General features: G+C 43.9%; 1 protein-coding gene across 2 annotated transcripts in view; it reads right to left on the reverse strand.

Moving 5' to 3' along the window:
* Positions 1–314: 314 nt before the first annotated feature.
* TNFRSF10D (TNF receptor superfamily member 10d) overlaps positions 315–24,144 on the reverse strand; it is a 28,905-nt gene continuing 5,075 nt past the window's right edge. Inside the window, exons 2-9 of one of the 2 annotated variants that reach the window (XM_005562837.4) lie at positions 18,504–18,606; positions 12,094–12,207; positions 10,638–10,749; positions 9,360–9,610; positions 8,754–8,785; positions 8,149–8,331; positions 2,871–2,943; positions 315–2,700 (exon numbers count right to left, since the gene is read on the reverse strand). In XM_005562837.4, the coding sequence (XP_005562894.3) occupies positions 2,570–2,700; positions 2,871–2,943; positions 8,149–8,331; positions 8,754–8,785; positions 9,360–9,610; positions 10,638–10,749; positions 12,094–12,207; positions 18,504–18,606 (999 nt within the window). In that variant the 3' untranslated portion in view covers positions 315–2,569. The remainder of the gene's footprint in view (positions 2,701–2,870; positions 2,944–8,148; positions 8,332–8,753; positions 8,786–9,359; positions 9,611–10,637; positions 10,750–12,093; positions 12,208–18,503; positions 18,607–24,144) is intronic. The other variant, XM_045398035.2, reaches the window with a different exon arrangement.

Below are 24,144 nucleotides of genomic sequence, written 5' to 3' on the forward strand. Positions count from 1 at the left end.
TGGGGATGCAGGCAAGGGCTGCTGTCCCTCTCTCCAGAGGGAGGGGCAGACAGGAGAGAAACAGGGAGGAGGTGCGTGCGAATTCCAGTGCCCAAGAACCTGGCCCTTTAAAATCTAGGGAGTTATAGGCAGGAACCTCGACCCCTTCCCACCTCCAGCCCCCCAACCCCCCACCCCACCCCCAGGCGGGCCAAGCCTGAAGGCAGAGAAGGGACAAGGAAGGAATCCCAGCAGGAAGGAAGCCCTGGCCTCCTGTCAATCAGAGCTGCGTCACAGGAGGAGGGGAGGATGGAAATAAATGAACACCACAACTCTTTTTCTATGAGGTTTCACATTTATTTTGGTCATAAATATATGAGCATTTCATAAATAACCAGGTGTTATGTGCTATTTGACCTCGGTATAAAGCAAAACTTAAACAAATATCCAACCCCCCAAAACCCCAACAACTTCACGTTCTCAGGAAGCTTACTTTAAAGGAATAAGCTTAAACACTGATAAGGCTAATAGGCCAGATACATCTTCAAGGAAGGCCTCTGAGGAAGGGACAAGGGAGCTGGGTCTGGACTGGCTCCCTCTGAGCTTTGAGGCTGAGTGTCCTGCACCGAAGGCCCAGCAAAGGCAAAGACCAGGAGGCAGCAGCACCCTGTGCCTTCCAGAAGTGCAGGGGACAACGCATGGGACGCCAGATGGAAGTGGGAGAGGATGGAAGTGCGTAGACCAGAAAGGCCACCCCCTCCTAAAACTCCACAGCCACAACACTCTGCATGTGCGATCTTCAGACAATTCTAACTTTGTCCCACCAAACCAGTCCCGGAACAAAACACACAATGCCCTGAGATGGAAAAGATTGAAACCCCTAGAATGACTACATCTGTAATTTATCCTACCACGACTGGACTGCTGTGGAGAAGGGTTTGCTGGAATGAGGCTACACTGATTACTGAGGTTCTTAAATAAAATAATGGAATGTGACACAAGGACAAATGTGTCACCCATTTGAGGTTCCGTTGTCATAGTGTTTAAGAATTGGTATTACTCAGATGAATCAGATGCTTACAGAGAAGTCAAGCGACTCAAATAGGGAATCTGTACCCTAAAATGCAGCTCAGGAATCTCTACCCTAAATGCAGCCCAGGGACTCAGGGTCACAGACCACCAGAAGGGAGAGGGGCCCATCCACTCCTGAGTCGGCAACCATTTCACACCATTCCCAAGCACTGTCCACTCCTCCCTCCTGATGCCATGGCACATGCTGGGGCAGATAAACACCTGCTCTGCCCTGAGCCCAAAGGAGGCCCAAGATTCACTAATGTTCAACGGTAATGGCGCTTGAAAGAGAAACTCTTCACAGTCTCAGATCTAACTTAGTTCTGTCTTCATCTGCTGTGGACACGTAGGAAGATGCAGTTCCATGACTGTCCCAGCAGGACAAATCAGACACATGGCTTCCCAAAGATACCATGCTCTTCAAAATCCTGGGCATATGTAAACGTCTACTTATAAATAAATATGGCTATATACCTCTAAAATTATCAAGTAAGACAGGCTGGCCCCCTGAGAAGTTGCCAGTCATCAAACCCTTGTCCAGTCTCAGGGCGTAGGAGGGAGAACTGGAACACAGTCAGTGCCTCCCACGGAGGGAGGATTTCTCCCTTCGTCACTAGTTATATTTCCAGTCATTTTTGACTGCTGATTTGCACCCCCAGGGAACCCATGTAAACAGCCTAATAAGTGCATTTCCTAGAGTTTTTCCATGCTTACATCATTATATAAAAATCGGAAAATAGATAATACAGCATACAGTAATAAGCAATACAAATGTTTCTCTAATTAAGGTGGGGGTAAGCCCCAATAATCCCATCTTAACGCTCAAAACTCTAAGTCGAACCCTCATAAATCCATATGCTCATGACGTAGCATAGGACTATGTCTTGATAATCTCATCATTAACTCAGAAATATCCTAAACTGAAAATACAGCTAATAACCAGATAATCCCATTCTAAAGTTAAAAAACTATAAGGTAAACCACTGTGGCTATGCGGCATCTGTAGTTAGATGTCATTAAATGCACATACCAGTAGAGATGGAGCTTGCAATATAAGAAATAGAAAAAAAGACTTGTCTCATGATGAACAACTGGAAAGAATGACATCCTAAAACCACTTTTTTTCTTTTTAAATTGAGACGGAGTTTCACTGTGTTGACCAGGCTGGTCTCAAACTCCTGAACTCAAGCGATCCACCAACCTCAGCCTCCCAAAGTGGTGGGATTACAGGCATGAGCCACCGCACTTGGACGAAAACCACCGTTAATACACAATCGTATAACTCTATGCCGCCAAGAGTCTTATACGAATTTCCCCAGTTTCCTTATCACACGCAGTATTTCATAAAAATTACTTCAAGTGCACTGACAAAGTTCTAAGACCTTTGGTAAGCTGCACCATATTGGATAGCAGAGTTAGTTGAGGCATGGTTCAAGTACTGGACTGTCTCTTCCAGGCTGCTTCCCCTTCTAGAAGAAAAGGTAAACGAGGAAAGCTCTGGTTTCCTGAAGAGATTCTTTCACAGGGACGACGTAGCAAAGCCTGCGTCATCTTCATAAAAGAGCTTCTCAGAGTCCACCATGTGGTCCTGAATTGTTTCCTTTGCATGTCCTTCCTCCAGTGTTGCCGAGGCATCCAGCAAGGTGTTGACTGAGAAGAGAGAAGAGATTTAGAGTCTCGATGCTCCAAGGACAATCAGCACAGGATTGACATGGGACCCCCTGCTTCCAGCAGTGAATGCTCCAGAAGAGCCCTCTCGCTATAGGGACAGCAGTTAGGACACTGTCCCTATTCCCTGTCTCAAGGCACAAAACACTTACTCTCAGTGGGGTCAGCGTCATTCACTGGAACCGGCAGCGTCTTCTTCTGACGCCCTTCAGCTTCTGCCTGTTCCTGTAACACACAGTGAGGAATGCTCTGGTCAGAGTCAGGAGTCCTGCAGTCCAGTACTGACCCTGACCACCAGCCAGCAAGAGACCTGCAGCGCTTCCCATCTCGGGTCTCCATGGAGATGGAGACAAACCTCTGGTCCTGCATAGCTCTTGGGCTCTGTGTGCTGGTGACTCATTGAGACATAAGTGTCATGCAGTAAATGTTCACTTTGTAAGTGTTCTGCCCAACTTTGACTACTGTATATGCCCGGGTAATTATCCCCTGATCAAGACATAGAACATTGCCACCACCCCAGAAAGTCCCCTTCTGCCCCATCTCATCAACTCCCACCCACCCTCACAGGAAATGATCACTTCCTTACACAATTCTCACCAGCAGAAGTCTCGGCAGAAGAGTATATATGAGAGCACCCAGGAAAACCTAACAAAATGATTTATTCCAAGACTGTAAATGACCTTTGATCATTAATACTGTACCATATCCATAGTGTAATTAAATAACACAGCAGTCTCCATGGATCCTGGAGAGACATTTGGTAAAATTAAACACCAATTCTGATCTTTTTCAGAACCTTTTAGAATAGTAGGTTGCGTTCTTGATTATGAGAATTTCTATATGAAACCAAAAGTGAACGCCATTCCTCAGGGTGACACTTTGGAGGTCTTCTCCAGAAATCAAATCAGACCCAAACACCTGCCTTCCCTAAGCACAGCTGAACATGGTTCTGAAAGGTCTGGCCTAGGCAACAAGATGGAAAATTAAAATGAGGCGAGACTCTTGGAAGAGGGCAGACACAATAATCACTATTTTCAATGTCATTTAAAATCCCTAAGAATGAAACTACAATACTGAAATAGAAATGTATGTTTGGAGGAATCTTAAGAACATAGCAGATGCAATAAATTAGCAAACAGAATTACAAGGCTATCCAACTCATGCTGGATACGAAATACTAAACAGCCATAAGAAACAGGAATAATTGATTTGAAGAGGAACACAAATCACAACTCAGTTACAATAAAATACTTGACACCAAATGTTATCTCCTTTGATAAGGAAATACTGAATACTTATTTCTGAATAAATATGCTGAATATTATTATACTGAATAAATATACTGAATCTAGAAATACTGAATATTTTATATTCACTATTTATATATAAATTTATGTATGTATATATAGATTTTATATATAAATATATATAATAAATTATATATAATAAATATATATAATATACATAATAAAATATATAATTTATTTGTATATAAATTTATTAGTTTATATAATTATTGTTTATTATATAAATTCATATATTTATATATTTTTATAAACTATTTTGTAAACTAGTTCAACCATTATGGAAAACAGTATGGCGATTCCTCAAGGATCTAGAACTAGATGTACCATATGACCCAGCCATCCCATTACTGGGTATATACCCAAAGGACTATAAATCATGCTGCTATAAAGACACATGCACACGTATGTTTATTGCAACACTATTCACAATAGCAAAGACTTGGTATCAACCCAAATGTCCATCAGTGACAGACTGGATTAAGAAAATGTGGCACATATACACCATGGAATACTATGCAGCCATCAAAAAGGATGAGTTTGTGTCCTTTGTAGGGACATGGATGCAGCTGGAAACCATTATTCTTAGCAAACTATCACAAGAACCGAAAACCAAACACCGCATGTTCTCACTCATAGGTGGGAACTGAACAATGAGATCACCTGGACTCGGGAAGGGGAACATCACACACCGGGGCCTATCATGGGGAGAGGGGAGGGGGGAGGGATTGCATTGGGAGTTATACCTGATGTAAATGACGAGTAGATGGGTGCTGATGAGGTGATGGGTGCAGCACACCAACATGGCACAAGTATACATATGTAACAAACCTGCACGTTATGCACATGTACCCTAGAACTTAAAGTATAATAATAATAATAAATTAAAAATATATATATAATTATATATATTATATAAATTCATATATTTATATGTAAATATGTATTTATTTATATATAAATAATGAATATTTTAAAAATATGTATAAATATTTACATTTATATTTATAAAATATTCAGTATTTCTAGATTAATTTTTAATTTTAAAGCGAATTGACAAAAATGCCGAGTTTTTTCAGAAGGGAAGGATGGAGGAAATCTTTTAATTGTGAATTTTATCTGGGTAAAATGATACATTTTGAAAAAGTATGGAAGAGGTGTTTGCTCTTTTGGATATTAAAAAACATTAGAAAGTTCCCATTGGAACATGCCTCACAATGGTAAGAGCCATCTATGACAAACCCACAGCCAACATCATACTGAATGGGCAAAAGCTGGAAGCATTCCCCTTGAGAACTGGAGCAAGACAAGGATGCTCACGCTCACCACTCCCATTCAACATAGTACTGGAAGTCCTAGCCGGAGCACTCAGGCAAGAGAAAGAAGGAAAAGGCATCCAGATATGAAATGAAGAAGTCAAAACTCTTCATGGACGATATGATTCTACACCTTGAAAACCCTGAAGACTCCACTAAAAGGCTCCTGGAACTAATAAACAGCTTCAACAAAATTTCAGGATACAAAATCAATGTATAAAAATCAGTAGCGCAGGGCACTGTGGCTCACACCTGTAATCCCAGCACTTTGGGAGGCGAGGCAAGTGGATCACGATGTCAGGAGTTCAAGACCAGCATGACCAACATGGTGAAACCCTGTCTTTACTAAAGAATACAAAAATTAGCCGGGTGTAGCCGGGTGCAGTGGCTCACACCTGTAATCCAGCACTTTGGGAGGCCGAGGCGGGCGGATCAGAAGGTCAGGAGATTGAGACCATCCTGGCTAACACAGTGAAACTCCATCTCTACTAAAAATACAAAAAATTAGCTGGGCGTGGCGTCCCAGCTGCTCCGGAGGCTGAGGCAGGAGAATGGTGTGAACCTGGGAGGCGGAGTTTGCAGTGAGCTGAGATCGTGCCACTGCACTCCAGCCTGGGTGACAGTGAGACTCCATCTCAAAAAAAAAAAAAAAAAAAAGGAAAACAAATCATTCTACCAAAAGACAGACACCATTATCCATAATAGCAGTGACGTGGAATCAACCTAGGCTCCCATCAACAGTGGATTGAATGAAGAAAATGTGGTATATATACACCATGGGAGACTACACAGCAATAAAAAAGAATGAAATCATATTGTTTACAGCCACATAGATGAAGCTGGAGGCCATCATCCTAAGTGATTTAACGTAAGAACACAAAACCAAATACTGCATGTTCTCACTCATAAGTAGGAGCTAAACATCAGGTACTTACGAAGACAAAGTCGGCAACAATAGACACTGGCGACTACCAGGGCGGGGAGGGAGGGAGGGGAGGAAGGGTTGAAAAACTAACTGTTGGATACTATGCCCACAACCTGGATAAAATCATTCATACCCCGAATTTCAGCATCAAACAATATAACCAGGTAAGAAACTTGCATACGCACCCCCTGAATCAAAATAAATTTGAAAAAAGAAAAAGAGGCCGGGCGCGGTGGCTCAAGCCTGTAATCCCAGCACTTTGGGAGGCCGAGGCGGGTGGATCACGAGGTCAGGAGATCGAGACTATCCTGGCTAACATGGTGAAACCCCGTCTCTACTAAAAATACAAAAAACTAGCCGGGCGTGGTGGCGGGCGCCTGTAGTCTCAGCTACTTGGGAGGCTGAGGCGGGAGAATGGCGTGAACCCGGGAGGCGGAGCTTGCAGTGAGCCGAGATCACGCCACTGCACTCCAGCCTGGGAGACACAGCGAGACTCCGTCTCAAAAAAAAAAAAAAAAAGAAAAAGGAAAAAGAAAAAATGAAAACAAGTTTCCTTTGGCAGTGTATTATATGTAACATAATCCCTGTAATGTAAACAAAATGTACGTGCTTGTATGAATATACGTGGCATATGCATAAAAATTTCCACAAAGAATCACAAGATATTCTCTGTTGCATTTACCTGAATTAAGAAGGGCTGGGGCTGGAGGAAGTGTTGGGGGACTACCACTATGACTGAGAACCTTCCTGTAGTGTGGCAGATGTGTGGCTCTGCATTTACCACTTTCAAAAAATGTGCAACGCGGTCAGGTGCAGTGGCTTATGCCTGTAATCCCACCACTTTGGGAGGCCAAGGTGAGAGGATGACTTGAGGCCAGGAGTTTGAGACCAGCCTGGGCAACATAGCAAGATCGGATCTCTACAAATTACATAATAAAGGTGCAATGCGGTTCAGCAGCATGGAGTAATTGTTGACATTTTTTGTTTGTTTTCTTCCCTTTTTATACTTCATTTAAAAAAACATGCGGTGTAGTTATAGGAAAGGAAGAAAACGGGTGGAAAGTGATCCTTGTCCAGATAAGTATTTGACAAGTGGTCAAAGAGGAGCCAAAAGCAGTAAACAATAGGAGAATCATTTCTTAAACAGGTGAGGAGGAAGGAGACAATGACTCAGAATAATTCAGAGTTCCTCCCTTCACGCAGCATTGCAAAAGAAATGGCACCTACATTCCACTGGTGAATGCTACAAACCAAATCGTTCTTTAAAAGTCCATAAGAAATTAGATAGGATCATCTTATCTTAAAGGAAAGAACTTTCGAAGCAAAAAGAAAATGTGTGTCCAGATTTCACACCTACTCAATGTCATATCAAAACTGGTGAATCCAAGTGAATAACTGGATGTATGTGTTTGTGTAATACAAAAGCACTTCTACGCACTGACTGAGAAATCCTACTTCCTCCCAGAAGCCTCCTTACATACTTGATCAGAAATCTGGACAAAGATTTACTATGAAGTATGTGCAGTGTAGTGAGAATTTTGAAGTACATTTAAAACTTCTGCAGTTTCAAGCAGGGGCTCCCTGAGTTCTGTTAGGAGCACACGATGGAGACTGTGCAGCCTTAGTCAGTCATCAACGAACCCTGTGACACCCACTGTATGCCTGTGGAGATCCAGACTCTGGGGACAAGGAATAAGAAGCAGATGTCCTGCAGACTGGCACAGTCACCACCTCAGTGCAGCTGCTCCGTCCCCTGCAGTCCCCTGTCTCCCAAAGGCTTCATGTCCCCTTGGGCCAGGAGAGCGGAGGCACTGCCATCTCCCACTGTCCTCAAAGTCCTGTGCAGGCAGCAGGCCAGGCATGGCACAGTCCCTCCTCAACTCACCAGCAGACGCTGTGCCTCCTCTGGCGACTGTACAGTCACACCTGTTGGCTCTGCCGACTCCTGACCTTTGATTTCCTGCTCAGAGACCTGGGTGGGCTGCAAGAATCTGGTACTCAGGCTCTCGTTGCGGGCATTGTCCTCTGTCCCAGGAACTCGTGAAGGACGTGAACGCCGGAAAAAGACCTTGGGAAGGCAAACAGCCCACTCCAGTCCACACCCAGGGCTCAGCTTCAAGGTCCCCAGTTGGCAGCTGGACCTGCCATCCCCAATCCCTTCCAATGAGGTCACCCCAGGCAGCTGAGGCTCAGCACATCCAGCATCCACTGCGGAGGTGGGTCAGGTGGGCACCCCATCCCCACGGGGTCAGCTGTGGAGTGATGGTGTCACCCAGGCTGCAGGAAGGACGGGGCTGCAGCACAGCCCGTCAGTCTGTGTGCTGCTCAAAATGGCCATGTGTCCCCCACAGTCAGCCCAGATACCCCAGGCCACGTCAGAGAGTCAGGGCAGCTACGAGGACAAGGAATTGTGTCCACCCGGGCTCGCCAGTGGACGGGAAGCAGTTCCTGAACCCAGGAAGCCCCCAGTTTCTGAAGAAACCAACTTACTCTGTGCACACGTTCGGGGTCCCCTCCACCACCTGGAAGAGAAGGAGTCTCCTTAGCAGGCAGGGAGGGGCCCACACAGCACCTCCCTCCCAGAGGACAGCGGGGCACAGGGGTAGGCTGGGGGCAGGGACACTGGACAAGGAGCCCTGGGGCTGGGAACAGGAATAGGGCCTTGCAATTCGGGGACACCCTGAGGAAGGGGGATGAGAAGGGGAACTAGAGTAAAAACCAACACGTGGAAAATCTCTATGTTCTGCTCTGACCAAGGCTGAATAAATCCCAGAACCACTTCTCATCCTGACCCTTGTCACCCAGTTGAGGAGCGACCGCCCCCTGCCTGGCTGGGCCTGAAGGTGGGAGGAACTGGCCCTGCCCTCCTACACTTGGCTGGGAGATGAGGGGACCCCCAGCCCCGAGAGAGGCAATGAGACCAGGGTCCTGGGGGATACACGGGATGTGGGGATGGGGCGATCACAAGGCGGAAGATCGAACCAGGCTGGAGACACTTGGACCAGGGGCAGGGATGGGGATTACTGTCTGTGGGAACAGAGTGGGAGGGGGCAGGGCAGACAGTGTCCAGCGCCCCCACCCTCAGCCAGCACCTACCTGAGCAGATGCCTTTCAGTGAAGAAATGAGTTTCTTCCGACGTAAAATGCAAACAAATGCAGCTGCAAACAGAATGATGAAGACTGTAACGACGCCGGCTATGAGACCGTAAAGGTCAGGAGTCCCCAGGCTGGTGGTCACTGTGTCTTCCGCCGCGGGGGTTTTCCCAGTGGAACTGGCAGCTGATGCACTGCAGTTGATGTCACTCCAGGGCGTACAATCACTGACCTTGATCATCCCTCTGGGACACCTGGGTACACACAGGGATGGAGACGGGGACTCCTGATGGAAAGCTGGCCAGGTGAGATGAAAGAGGAGCCACCCTCCCTGCCTAATGTCCTTGAGAAGATGTCAGAGGGGGACAGGCTCCTTGTGTCAGCAGAAGGTCCCCCTATGCTCCCTTCTTGAGGCTGGGGAAGGGTCTGAGCATGCGCACTTCAGCCCCTCGGCCTCCCTGCTCTGGGATCAGAGCTGCAGCTCCAGGAGCCTTCTGTGCTGGGCACACACGGAGCTTCCCTGGGCTGCAGGGGAGGCTGCCTTAGGAGGAGCCACACTCCAGGGGAAGATCACAAGCCCCTGTGGCCACAAGCTGAACCCCTTCCTCCAGTTAACCCACAGTACCAGTGAGCCCTCACCCCACCCTGTCTGCTGCTGGGTCCTCCCAATCACAGCAAACAGTGGAGGGCCAGAGAAGAGCAAGTTACTCTTTGCCCCTAAAACCCAAATAGGAAAAAGAAGGACTTATTGAGAAGTCAGGGGCCAGGAGTGAGGCCGGCGGGGTGGGCTCAGGTCCTCATGGGAACTTAAGGGAGCTCCACCCACAGCCTCATTATGATTTTTGTGAGCTACAGGCACTTTTTCCTTTATGGGTCTCCACCTGCATAAAAAATATTTAAAATTACATTTTTTTTAAACCAATTTGGAATAAGGACAAATACAAGCCAGGCTGGATTCAAGTGTGTTCTTCTGATTTCAAAAGGAAATCACATTTCCTAGGTCCCCTGAAAAGTTTCAAGGGACCTAGAAAGTCACCTCCTGTGCCCAGTGAACAATTCAGCCTGGCCAAAGGGACTCGTGTTAGGGAGGGTATGGGAAGGGACTGCCGCAGGGGGTAGGGGTGGGGACAGGCAGATGGACCAGGAGGGGCCACCGCAGGCTCAGGAAATCCCATAGGCTCAGGGACGCCTCATGGGGTCAGGGGTGAGACAGAGGTACTTGGTGACTCAGGTCTTTTCAGGTTCTTGAAAGCTGTCGGGAGCCCCTGGCTGCTGTCTCACCCTGTGCTGCACTTCCGGCACATCTCAGGGGAGTTTGCATCCTGGAAGCTTCCTTTTTCACACTGACACACAGTGTCTCTGGTCGTGGTGCAGGAGCTTGTATTTGTTTGACCTGACAACAGAGCATAAGGTTTTGGGAATGAGTTTCCCTGACATGTCAGTCCACCCTTCCTCACCACCCCATCCCCTCCCACTCAGCTCAACTCAGTTCACCAAGGAGTTCTGAGGGCCGGTTTCTGCACCAGCATACTCGGGACTCATACAGGACACCCACCCTGTACATAAGGACCAATACAAAAGGACCGTGATTATTTATTACATCAGATCAGGAGAAAAGCATTGTTTAGATGGCAAGGTCAGTAGCAAGGGAGGCGCAAGGGCATCACCTGAGAGACTCTGCAAGGAGAGCAGCCCTTGGGGGACTTCCCAAAAGCCCCGGCCTTGACTGGGAGGAGGAAGGGGCCTGAGAACCTGAAGGCTGAGTGAACCCGAGCACCTGCCAGGAGCACAGAGCCCGGGAGGAAACAGCCTGCTCCTGGAGCAGACCCGTGCCACCACTGGAACCCAGCCCTGTCCACTGGGCCAGGCCTTCTCTGTGCTGTAATGACGCCCCCACCCCCTTGCAGGCAATAGTTCAGAGGAGTTCCCAGCCAGTTGCCAGGCATTATAGAAAAGATTTTGGTTGGGCACAGTGGCTCACGCCTATAATCACAGCACTCTGGGAGGCTGAGGTGGGTGGATCACCTGAGGTCAGGAGTTCGAGACCAGCCTGGTCAACATGGAGAAACCCTGTCTCCACTAAAAATACAAAAAACTGGCCTGGCTTGGTGGCTTACATCTGTAATCCCAGGACTTTGGGAGGCTGAGGTGGGCGGATCACGAGGTCAGGAGATCAAGACCATCCTGGCTAACACGGTGAAACCTCGTCTCTACTAAAAATACAAAAAAAATTAGCCGGATGTGGAGGCGGACGCCTGTAGTCCCAGCTACTCAGGAGCTTGAGGCAGGAGAATGGCGTGAACTCAGGAGGCGGAGCTTGCAGTGAGCCCTGATGGCGCCACTGCACTCCAGCCTGGGCAACAGAGCGAGACACAGTCTCAAAACAAACAAACAAAAAAAATCAGCCAGGCGTGGTGGCGCATGCCTGTAATCCCAGCTACTCAGGAAGCTGAGGTAGGAGAATCACTTGAACCTGGGAGGCGGAGGTTGCAGTGAGCCAAGATCATGCCATTGTCCTCAAGCCTCGGCAACAAGAGCGAAACTCTGTCTAAAAAAAAAAAGAAATCTTTTTTTCTTTTTTTTTTTTTTCCAATCAACCAGTCATAATCATGGAACGGGGCATGATGAAGACCAAGTTGGGCTAGAACTTGGTTCCCTGACTCACATCAGCTACAGCTCCCACCCACCTCATCACTATGCACTCCACCTCTGGGCAAGGGGTTCACACATTCTGTACCTGATTTACAAACTGTACATAGAAGGCAAGAAGGCAAATTGTTGGAAGCAATGGTGTAATCCACACCCTCTGTGCACGGGTTACAGGCTCCAGTATGTTCTGATCTATGAAATCCTGGGAAAGGAGAGAAAAGCCAATGAATGAGTCACCACAGAATTCCCAGAGGCTGGCAGTGGCTGGAAAACTTCTCTTTTGGCCCTCAGTGGAATCCAGACGGAGAAATCCACTCTTCCAGGTTTGGTCTTGTCATCAGTTCTGCATCTATTACATACCTTGGACTGGCACTGCTGACAGAAATATAATACAAACCACACGCAAAATTCAAATTCTATGACAGCCGTATTAAAATAGTAAAAAGAAAGGTCAAGTTAATTTAAACAATCTACTTTTGAACCTAAAATATCCAAAACACTACATTTCAATGTGTAATCAATATAAATATTTGAAATATTTTATCTTTTTTTGGCAGGGCGCGGTGGCTCACGCCTGTAATCCCAGCATGTTGGGAGGCCGAGGCGGGCAGATCACGAGGTCAGAAGATCGAGACCATCCTGGCTAACACGGTGAAACCCCGTCTCTACTAAAAATACAAAAAATTGGCCAGGTGGCGCCTGTAGTCTCAGCTATTCGGTAGGCTGAGGCAGGAGAATGGCGTGAACCCTGCAGGCAGAGCTTGCAGTGAGCCGAGATCGTGCCCCTGCACTCCAGCCTGGGCGACACAGAGAGACTCCATCTCTTGAAAAAAAAAAAAGGAATATTTTATTTATTTATTTATTTTTGGAGACAGAGTTTCACTCTTGTTGCCCAGGTTGGAGTGCAGGGGCACGATCTCGGCTGACTGCAACCTCCACCTCCCAGGTTCAAGCGATTTTCCTGCCTCAGCCTCCCGAGTAGATGGGATTACAGGCACCTACCACCACACCCGGCTAATTTGTTGTATTCTTAGTAGACATGGTGTTTCACCATATTGGCCAGGCTAGTCTCAAACTCCTGACCTCAGGTGATCCACCCTCCTCGGCCTCCCAAAGTGCTGAGATTACAGGCATGAGCCACCACGTCATGCCCAGTCTACTTTTTTTTTTTAAAAAAACAATAAAATAAAATAACAAAATAAAATCCAACCTCGTCTACATGTGATCTGCCCATGCTGGTCCACCTGACCTGTTTGCTGTCCACTCACTATGGTGGCCCTGTCTTTGCTCAGTATCCCCCAGCCCCTGCACCCTGAGGCTGTCATTCCCAGGGAGGCTGCTCAGGAGCACTATTTCTGGCTCTCTGCACAACAATCCCTGTCCAACTTTGGATACTGGCCAAAATCACCATCCTCGAGAGGCCCCACCAACCTCGTCTCCGTCTCACTCATCACTTAATTATTCTTCATGGTTCCTATCAGGAATTTCTGACTGTTATTTTGATCTGTGTATCTTAATACTATCCCAGAGAAAAGGTTCCATGAGGGCAGGGCCTCTTATAATTATCCCCATTAGCATGGTGCCTGACTGACAGAAATCATCCAACGTATCCCTATGGAATAAAGAACCATGAAGTGTAGGAAACAGAAGTCTAGAAGCACATAGAGATAAGGGCAGGATAAGCTAAGATATCAGTCTTAGCTTGCGCCTTCGGGCTAGCACTACAGACCCAGGATCCTGACCCAACTCCACAGATTCAGCTTCCAGGTCTGCCCTAGTGCCACGTCAGTCCCCATGAACTCAGGCTCCAGGCCCTTCCCTGTGGACCCAAGGATGAGGCCCATCACAGCACCTGGCTGACATCTGCAGACCCAAGTACAAGGCCTACTCCAGTGCCAGTTCAGCCCCCATGGAACCAGGCCTCAGGTCACCTCTCTGGATACAGGCTCTGACCACCCTTGAACGACACCACATGGCCTGCCCAGAATCTGTGTACAGGCTGATTGGTGAAGGGCGTTCCCTGACAAAGCCAGTCTGTAAATACTGGAATAAGTCCCTGCTTCTTCAAAGAGCACATTCCCACACATTGCCTCAGGCTCATGAGCAATCAGGGAATCATGACAGCACCAAGGAAACAAAATGAAGCACAAGTAACCAACCCGAAACAAACAGACATTTACAACAGCCTGACAAAGAATTGAAAATACTCATCTTAAAGAAGCTCAGTCAGCTACTAGAGAATACAGATAGACAACTAAGTCATGTCAGAAAAACAATACATGAACAAAATGAGTGGTTTAATATATACAGACAACATAAAGAACCAAGCAGAAATTCTAAAATTAAACAACACAATATCTGAACTAAAAAATTCCAGAGAATGTCAACAGCAGAGTTGACTAATTGGAAGAAAGACTCAGTGAGCTTGAAAACAGATTGTTTGAAATTACCAAGTCACAGAAAGAAAAAAAAAAATAAAAGAATGAAAAAGAGGGAAGAAAGCCAACAGTACCAACGGTTACCGTGAATAAAAACAATACATGCATTATGGTAGTCCAAGGAGCATCAGAGGAAGTAAAAGGAACAGAACGTGCAATTAAAGAAATAATTAAAGGAAATGTCCCAAATCAGGATGGAAATGGATATCCACATTCATGAAGCCCAAAAAACCCCAAACAGATTAAACATGAAGAGATCTTCACCAAGACATATCTTAAACAAATTCCAAAAATCAAAGGCAAATAGAATTTTGAAACCAGCAAGAGAAAAGCAATGTACACAAAGGAAACCTTATACAACTATTGAAGGCTTCTCAGCAGAAAACCCACAGGCCAGGAGAGAGTGGAATTACACAAAGTACAGAAAGGAAAAAACCCTTGCCAACCAAGAATACTGTACCTGGCAAGCCTGTCCTTTAGAAATGAAGAGCAGTAAAGGCTTTATCAGACAAACAAACAAACAAACAAACAAAAAAACCATTGGAGTTCATCTTTAGCATTTCTTGCCTTACACGAAATACATAAATTCTTGCCTTACAAGAAATGCTGAAGAGAGCTATTCAATCTGAAAGAACAGAACACTAACTGGATACACCAAACTATGTGAAAATACGAAACTAGAAAATATGAAATTCAGAATATTCTAATACAATCATAATAGTGTACAAATTACTTGTATCATTAGTATAAAAGTTAAAAGACAAAAGTATTTTTTAAAATGATAGTTAATACAATTTGTTAAGGAATATACAACATAAAAAGATGTAAATAATGACATCAAAAACATAAGACAGGGAAAGAAAAAGTGTCAAGTTTTTATGAGACCAAAGATAAATTGTTATCAGTATAAAATAAAGTTAGACATGAACTCAACTTACAAATTCAATAGTGTTTTTATACACTAACAAGAAACTATCTGAAAAATCCCATTTATAATAGCCACAAAAAATGCTTAGGAATAAATTCAACCAAGGTGGTAACTGTATTTTTTTCTAATTTGGTCTTGAGGTTTCTCTCTGTAGAGTGGCTATAAATTCTAGCCTTACCTTGGAGGGGGGATCCAGGAGATTTCATCACGGATGTTCACAGAAAACTTATTTATCCTGGTGGACCGTCTAATGCCTATTTAGGTGTTCATCTTGTGGGTGTCCCTTCCACAAGACAATTACTTTTACTAGCAGAAGACCTTATGGTTCTTGTCTGACCTAAGTCCAGCTTTAAGTTATCTCTACTCTTTAGGAGATAGCGACTCTTTAAGAGAGCCAAGATGGAGAAAGATGTTAGGTTCAGATGTGTCAGTTAGGGAAAACACAGAGGAAGCAACACAACAAAACACAGGAAACACAGAAGTGCTATATTACTTACAGACTCCAGAGAAGAGGATAGCACACTTTGCAGCACTTATGGGAAGTGGTGAGCCATCCAGTCCAAGGACACAACCCGGTGTGTGGGGAGCAAGAGACAGAGAAAGAGGACCCATGGGACTACACCTTTATAAAGATCCATGGGCATTATACCCTAAGCTTTCCCGCAGGGATTGTGGAAGACAACACCTGCAAAGAAGGTTCACACTGCTCTGGTGTGAACCATTGGGTTTTATTGTAGTCAGTTGCTGTGGGATGTGTTGGATTTGAGGTCAGGGAGATGAAGAACAAATGTGCTAGATCAAAAACAATTGAAGAGGGAAAGGAATTATTAATTGGGCAAAAGATGCTGTGGTATGATTGGGTTTTAAACAACTTATATGGGGCCTAAAAATGGATGTCAAGGCAGCAACTCTTTTAAATAAATTTATGACAGAGGTGAAAGATCTGAAAACTGTAAAATATTGATGAAAGACATGGAAAGTAACAAAAATAAACGGAAAGACAGTACACATTCATGGATTAGAAAACTCAATATTGCTTAATTGTCCATATGACCCAAAGTGACCTACAGATTTAATGCAATGCCTATTAAAATTCCAATGACTTTTTTTACCAAAATAGAGGAAACAATTCTAAAATGTGTACGGGACCACAAAAGACCTCAAATAACCAAAGTGATCTTAAGCAAAACAAAACAAAAAGAACAAAGATGGAGGCATCATACTGATTTTAAAATATATTACAAAGGTATAGTAATCAAAACTGAATAGTAATGGCATAAACGAAGATAAAACTGATGGAATGAAATAGTGAACCCAGACATAAATCAATGTATTTACAGTCAACTGATTGTGACAAAGATACCAAGAACACAAAATGGGGAAAGGACAGCCTCTTCAATAAATGGTGTTGAGGAAAGTAGATATTGACATGCAGAAGAATGAAATAAGATCCTTATCTCACATCATATGTAAAAATCAACTCAACATGGACTAAAGATTAAACCTAAGCCCTGAAATTGTAAAACTACTACAAGAAAACATAGGGGAAAATCTTCACAACGTTGGTGTGGGCAATGATTTCTTGGCTATGACCCCAAACACACAGGCAACAAAAGCAAAAATAGACAGATGAGATTATATCAGACTAGAAAGGTTTTGCACAACAAAGGAAACAATGAACAGAGTGAAGAGACAACCTACAGGATGAGAGATGGATATCCAAAAGATCCAAGATTTTGGTTAATATCCAAAATACACAGAACTCAAGCATCTCAATAGCATGCAATCAAATCATCCAATTAAAATGGATGCGTGGGCAAGGGACCTGAATAGACACTTCTCAAAAGACGACACAGAAGTGGCCAACAGGTATATGAAAAAAATGCTCAACATCACTAATCAGGGAAATGCAAATCAAAACCACAATGAAATATCACTTTACACCTGTAAAAATGGCTATTATCCAAAAGACAAAAGATAACAAGTGTTGATGACGATGGGGAGAAAAAGGAACGCTGGTACACTGTTGGTGGGAATGGAAATTAGTACATCCATTGTGGAAAACAGTATGGAGGTTCCTCAAAAAAACAAAACATAGAACAACTATATGATCTAGTAATGCCACTATCGGGCGTACATCCAAAGGAAATGACATCAGTATGTTGAAGAGGTATCTTCCCTCCCATGTGCACTGGAGCATTATTTACAATGGTCAAGATATTTAATCAACCTAAGTGTCCATCGATGATGAAAAGGTACAGAAAATGTAGTACACAGACACAATGGAATACTATTCAACTTTAACAAAGAAGGAAATTCTGTGATTTCTGACAGCATAGATGAACCTGGAGATACTATGCTAAGTGAAATAAGCCAGGCACAGAAAGACAAACACCCTATGATCTCACATATGTGGAATCTTAAAAGTTAATCTCATAGAGGTAGAGAGTAGAATGGTGATTACCAGGGTTGCATTTGGATGGTGGGTTGGAGATCTGTTGGTCAAAGGACACAAAATTTCAGTGAGATAGGGGGAAATAAATTCAAGAGATGTATTGTGTGACATGTTGACTACAGTTACTAAAACGATGTGTTGTACAGTCCTGCCTTCTATTCACAGGGAATATATTCCATGGAACAAAGTCTGCACTTACTCAAGTTCCTGATATAAATTGGGATAGTATTGCATATACCCCAGGCACATACGCTTTAAATCATTTCAAGGTTCCTTGTAATACCTAATGCAATAGACATGCTATGTAAATAAGTGCTATACTGCATTTCTTTTTATCTACTTTTATTGTCGTGTTATCATTTCCATTATTTTTTCCACATATTTTTGATCTGTGTTGGTTGCAGCCACGAATGCGAAACCCACAGATGAGGATGGCTACAGAACCCACAGATGAGGAGGGCAAAGAGGGCTTATCCCAGGGCTCTGTATCCGTACAGCTGAAAATTGCTGAGTAGATTTTTAAGTGTTCTTACCACAAATACACGATACGTATGTGAATTAGCTTGATTTAGCCATTCCACAATGCATACTTCAAAACATCATGGTGTACACCATAAATATATACAATGTTTATCTGTCAATTAAAAATAAACTGATTTTTAAAAATAAGAGTGCACCTGCTGGACACTCCGCGTCAAGGCTGCGCCTCTGTTGCTTTGAGGCCACTGGCGGCAGGGGAACTTCATCCTTCCGGGAGATGGTGGCAGAGTCAACTTGGACCTATGGGGACAAGGCAGAGATGGGCATGAGTGGTTTCCAGACCTTACCTCTCCCAGGATCCGTCTCATATTCCCTTCACCCCAAGTGACAAAACTCATCAGAGCTTGGGCTTCTTTCCAGCTCCAAACTTTCATTCTTTTGCATCCGTGTTTGTTCCTTGGCCTGCTAGGGCAGCTATTTTCTATAAAGAAAAACACATCTGTGTCCTTTTCTCATATTATAACATAAAATATCTTTACCTCAGAAAATGTGAGCAGAAGAGTTATTTTTATTTTTTATTTTTTTGATAGAGTCTTGCTATGTTGCCCAGGCTAGAATGCAGTGGCTAGTCACAGGTGTGATCATAGTCCACTACAGCCTGGAACTTCTGGCCTCAAGTGATCCTCCTGCCTCAGTCTCCCAAGTAATGTGGATAACAGGAACACACCACTGTGGTTGGCAAGAAAATATTTTATAAGAATATAAAAGGCCAGGTGCGGTGGTTCACGCCTGTAATCACAGCACTTTGGGAGGCTGTGGGGGGCGGATCGCGAGGTCAGGAGATCGAGACCATCCTAGCTAACACAGTGAAACCCCATCTCTATTAAAAATACAAAAGATTAGCCAGATGTGGTGGCGCGTGCCTGTAGTCCCAGCTACTTGGGATGCCTCAGCATCCTCCAGAATCTGGGAGGCGGAGGTTGCTCTGAGCCCAGATCACGCCACTGCACTCTAGCCTGGGCAACAGAGCGAGACTCCGTCTCAAAAACAAACAGAATACAAAAAACACATATGATCCCTTCAAGCCGAAATAGCATCTAATATATTTAGTTTGACCAAGTGTTTAATTGACCTAGTGGGTGAATTCTGTCTCTCTCTCTCTCTGCCACACACACACACACACACACACACACACAGATACACAGTTTTATAAATGAGGGTTATAATATAACCTTAAAGAAAGTCAGGATATAGCATCAAACATTAAGTAATTTCTACTTTACAAGGGACTTTTTGACAAGCTGTTCCCAGTAAATATCAAAGAGTTACAGAAAAAGATGAAACAGCAATTCAGGGATTCTGGCCATGATCTGTGTGTTATAAATGACAAGGAGAAGACAACTGGAGAATCAGAACAGAGTCTGCTTATTAGATAGTGGTAACGTGTTGATGTTAATTTCCTTGCTTTTAGAAAGTATACACTAAATAATTCAATAATAGCTTTCATCATGCCAACAGCTATTTTTCAAATTTTTGTGTATAGTTTTTGTAACTTTTAAGTTGGGAGTGTTTTAAAGTACAAAATTAATTTAATTGTAGACTTACATTTAATTAAATTTAATATAATCTTGCTCCTGAGTAAAAACAAAGTGGTTACAATAAAAGCTACTTATGCTGGGCTCTGTTCAACTGCCTGGATCTAAACGAGACAAAATGTAGCTTTCTTCCACATCAAAGCCTGTCTAGTAGTTGGGGACGGCGAAGCTAAGGCACGTTTCCCAAATCCTTCCTTCTCGGGCTGCAGTCCCTCTAGGTTCAGGCGATGTCTCTGTCTCCGTTCTCTGCTCTCACACTCTTACTCCTTCTGAAGACCAACTTTGCATTTTGTCAATTCTTTTTTTTTTGGAGACAGGGTCTCTCTCTGTCATCCAGGTTGGAGTGCAGTCTCTGCTCACTACAGCCTCTGCCTCCCGCGCTCAAGTGGTGCTTCGACCGCAGTCCCCAGGTGACAGGGACCACAGACAGGAGTGTGCCCCAACGCCTGGCGAATATTTGTGTATTTTGTACAGCTGGGGTTTCACCACGTTGCCCAGGCTGGTCCAACTCCTGAGCTCAAGCGTTCTGCCTGCCTGGGCCTCCCAAAGTACTGGGATTACAGGCGCAAGCCACCACACACGATCCGTTTTGTCAGTTCTTTTTGTGGTCTGTATTCTATTTCCTTGATTTATGTTCCTCCTTGTTACTTTGTTTGGTTTAAATTTATGCTTATATTTTATGATTGATTAATGTAGATCTGCAGGCCATACATTTCACATTTTTGACAGCTTTAATGAGACACAATTCACATAATTAGTAATTATGATGATTCATATAATTCACTCATTTAATGTCTACATTTCAGTAGTTTTTAATATACTCATAGCTATGCAATCATCGCTATAATCAATCTTAGAATATTTTTATCACTCCACAAAGGAACTGCATACCCTTCGATAGTAACTCCCCATCTCCCCAACTCCCAATTCTTTAGTAGAAACATTGAAAGCTGTATTATTTCACCCCGAGCACTGTTAGCCATTTCCCACCAGTTTTGAAGTTATATTGTTATTATTATTTATTTTGTAACATTTTACCTTCCCTTTTGATTTCTTCTATGAACCACAGATTTTTTAGAAGTGTATTTTCAATAACCAAATTTTAGAATTCTCTACGGACTGTTACTGATTTCCAGTTTCGTTTCATTAAGTGTAGAGATCGTATCGTGTGTTTTATAGCCCAGAACCCGGTCTATCTTGGTGAACGTATCATGAGCATAGAAAGGAATGAGTGTTCAGTGGATGTTCCACTCTTGCTCTTTAAATGTCAGTTAAATCAAGGTGGTTCACAGTGTGCAGGTCGCTTGCCTCTTTACTGGCGTTTTTATCTGATCGTGCTACCAAGTGCAGAGAAACAGCTGATCTAATCTCCTTTTCATTCTATTTTTGTGTTATGTGTTTTGAAGCTGTATTACTAGGCATATACAATTTGTGATTATTATTACACTCCTTGAAGAATTAACCTTTTTAACTACAAAAGGTCCCTTTTGAGCTCCCATAATATTCTATGTCCTAAAATTGTTACAGTAGGTAGCTAGTCAGGTATGAGCAGGGCAGGAGGGCTCTCCAGCTTCTGACACCAGTAGGGTTGGGCGACCATCAGGTGGTTGATAACTGTACCTCTAAAGTAATCATTGGTTACAGCCAGGCGTGGTGGCTCACACCTATAATCCCAGCACTTTGGGAGGCCACGGCGGGCGGATCACGCGGTCAGGAGATCCAGACGATCCTGGCTAACATAGTGAAACTTCATCTCTACTAAAAATACAAAAAATTAGCCGGGCGTGGTGGGGGGCACCTGTAGTCCCAGCTACTCGACAGGCTCAGGCAGGAGAATGGCGTGAACTCGGGAGGCGGAGCTTGCAGTGAGCGGAGATCGCGCCACTGCACTCCAGCCTGGGTGACAGAGGGAGACTCCTTCTCAAAAAAAAAATAAAAATAAACGAAAAACTGGTTATAGCCGATGCCAGAAAAAAGCAGTCTCCCAATACATAGAAAACACCTGAAACTGATCAGTAGTTTCCCAATAAGATTTCAGGAGTGGGGAGAAGGCAAGATCCTGGAAGTATGCCAACCCATAAAACCCCAACTCAGGCAGGCGGGCTGCACACTGTTTCTCAAGTCACCTGCTTGGCCAACTTCCAAGTTGTACTTTCCTTCTCTTTCCCTTCTTTCCTTTCCTTCCTGTTCTAAAGCTTTTTAATGAACTTTCACTCTGCTCTGAAACTTGCCTCCATCTCTCCTTCTGCCTCATGCCCCTCAGTCCTATTCTTTCTTCTCAGGAGGTGAAGAGCTGAAATTGCTGTGGAACCATAAGGATTGGCCACCTTCAACGTAAGGTAACTCAGATCTCGTCCACTGCTAACAAAATCACCTTCCTCTGATACTGAGATAGCCATGGCAGTTTTCTTGGCCTTACACTCTGCATAGTGTATCTGTTTCCATCTATTTACTTTCAACAGACAGCATCTGTGTCTTCCTTTTAAGTCCCAGCTCGTATAGACAAGATATAGCGGAGTCTTGTTTTTTCAGCCCTTCAAACTCTTTCTACCTTTGACTGTAGTGTCCAGTGGATTTACAGTTAGTGCAATAATTGATAGTCGAAATAGACCTATAAGTTTACCATTTAAACTATGGTTGTCTAGGCTGGGCACGGTGACTCACACTTGTAATCCCAGCACTTTGGGAGGCCAAGGTGGGTGGATCATGAGGTCAGGAGATCGAGACCATCCTGGCTAACACGGTGAAACCCCGTCTCTACTAAAAAAATACAAAAAAAATTAGCCGGGCATGGTGGCAGGCGCCTGTAGTCCCAGCTACTCGGGAGGCTGAGGCAGGAGAATGGCGTGAATCTGGGAGGCAGAGCTTGCAATGAGCCAAGATTGCGCCGCTGCACTCCAGCCTGGGCGACAGAGCGACACTCCCTCTCCGGAAAAAAAAACCAAAAAACTATGATTGTCTAGTATAATTTTACTCCTTTTTCCCCTGCATATTTTAATGTTAATTACCTTTCAGAATTCCATTTTAACTGGATACTGACTTCTTATGCAACATATTTTCATGATCTATGTGTAAGTGCTACAGGGAATACAGTATACATTCAAGTGTTTATATTCTATTGAAGGTTTTTAAAAAATAGATTTATTGAGGTATAATGGATACGAAACAAAGTGTATATTTTTGAAGCATGTAGTTTGGTAGACTGGGATGTATGTATACACTGTGGAACTACTGCCATTACAAGATAATGACAAGTCTACCGTCCTGCAGTGTTTCTTCATTTTTCACTGTAATCCTCTCCTCCGCTTTGCTCCTATGTCCCCAACAACACTTCTTCTGCTTTTTGTCACAATACATTAGTTGCATTTTAATAAGACGAGGAATCAAATGGTATGCATTCTGCTTAGGTTCCTTCACACGACATGATTTTCTGTGTGTGTGTGGTTTTTTGTTTTGTTTTGTTTTATTTTGGTTTTTGTTTTTGAGACACCATTTTGCTATGTTTCCCAGGCTAGTCTTGAACTCCTGGGCTCAAGTGATCCACCCACCTTGGCAGGACTACAGATATGAGCCATCACACCCTGCCCACCCACCCTGACCCATTAACTATTATGAATTAAAGGCTATTGAAAAACATCAGGTGCAAGAACATGCTTTGACCTCTTTTGTGTTTCCTAAAAGCAGGAGATGAAAGTCCCCAGGGAAACATAGGACAATCTCTGTTGCGGGAAGTCAGGGACCCCGAACGGAGGGACTGGCTGGAGTCGCAGCAGAGCAACATAAATTGTGAAGATTTCACGGACATATATCAGTTTTCAAAATTAACACTTTTATAATTTCTTACATCTGTCTTTACTACAATCTCTGAATGTAAATTGCAAAGATTTCATTTTAATATGGACATTTATCAGTTCTCAAAATTAATACTTTTATAGTTTCTTACACCTGTCTTACTTTAATCTCTTAATCCTGTTGTCTTCATAAACTGAGGATGTACGTCACCTCAGGACCACTATAAGTGTATCTAACTGTACAAATTGATAGTAAAATACACGTTTTTGAACCATATGAAATCAGTGCACCTTGAAAAAGAACAGAATAACAGCGATTTTAGGGAACAAGGGAAGACAACCTCAAGGTCTGACTGCCTGTGGGGTCGGGCAGAATAGAGTCATATTTTTCTTCTTGCAGAGAGCCTATAAACGGATGTGCAAGTAGGAGAGATATCGCTAAATTCTTTTCC

This window comes from Macaca fascicularis, chromosome 8, assembly GCF_037993035.2.
Source record: "Macaca fascicularis isolate 582-1 chromosome 8, T2T-MFA8v1.1".
Classification (NCBI taxonomy): Eukaryota; Metazoa; Chordata; class Mammalia; order Primates; family Cercopithecidae; genus Macaca; species Macaca fascicularis.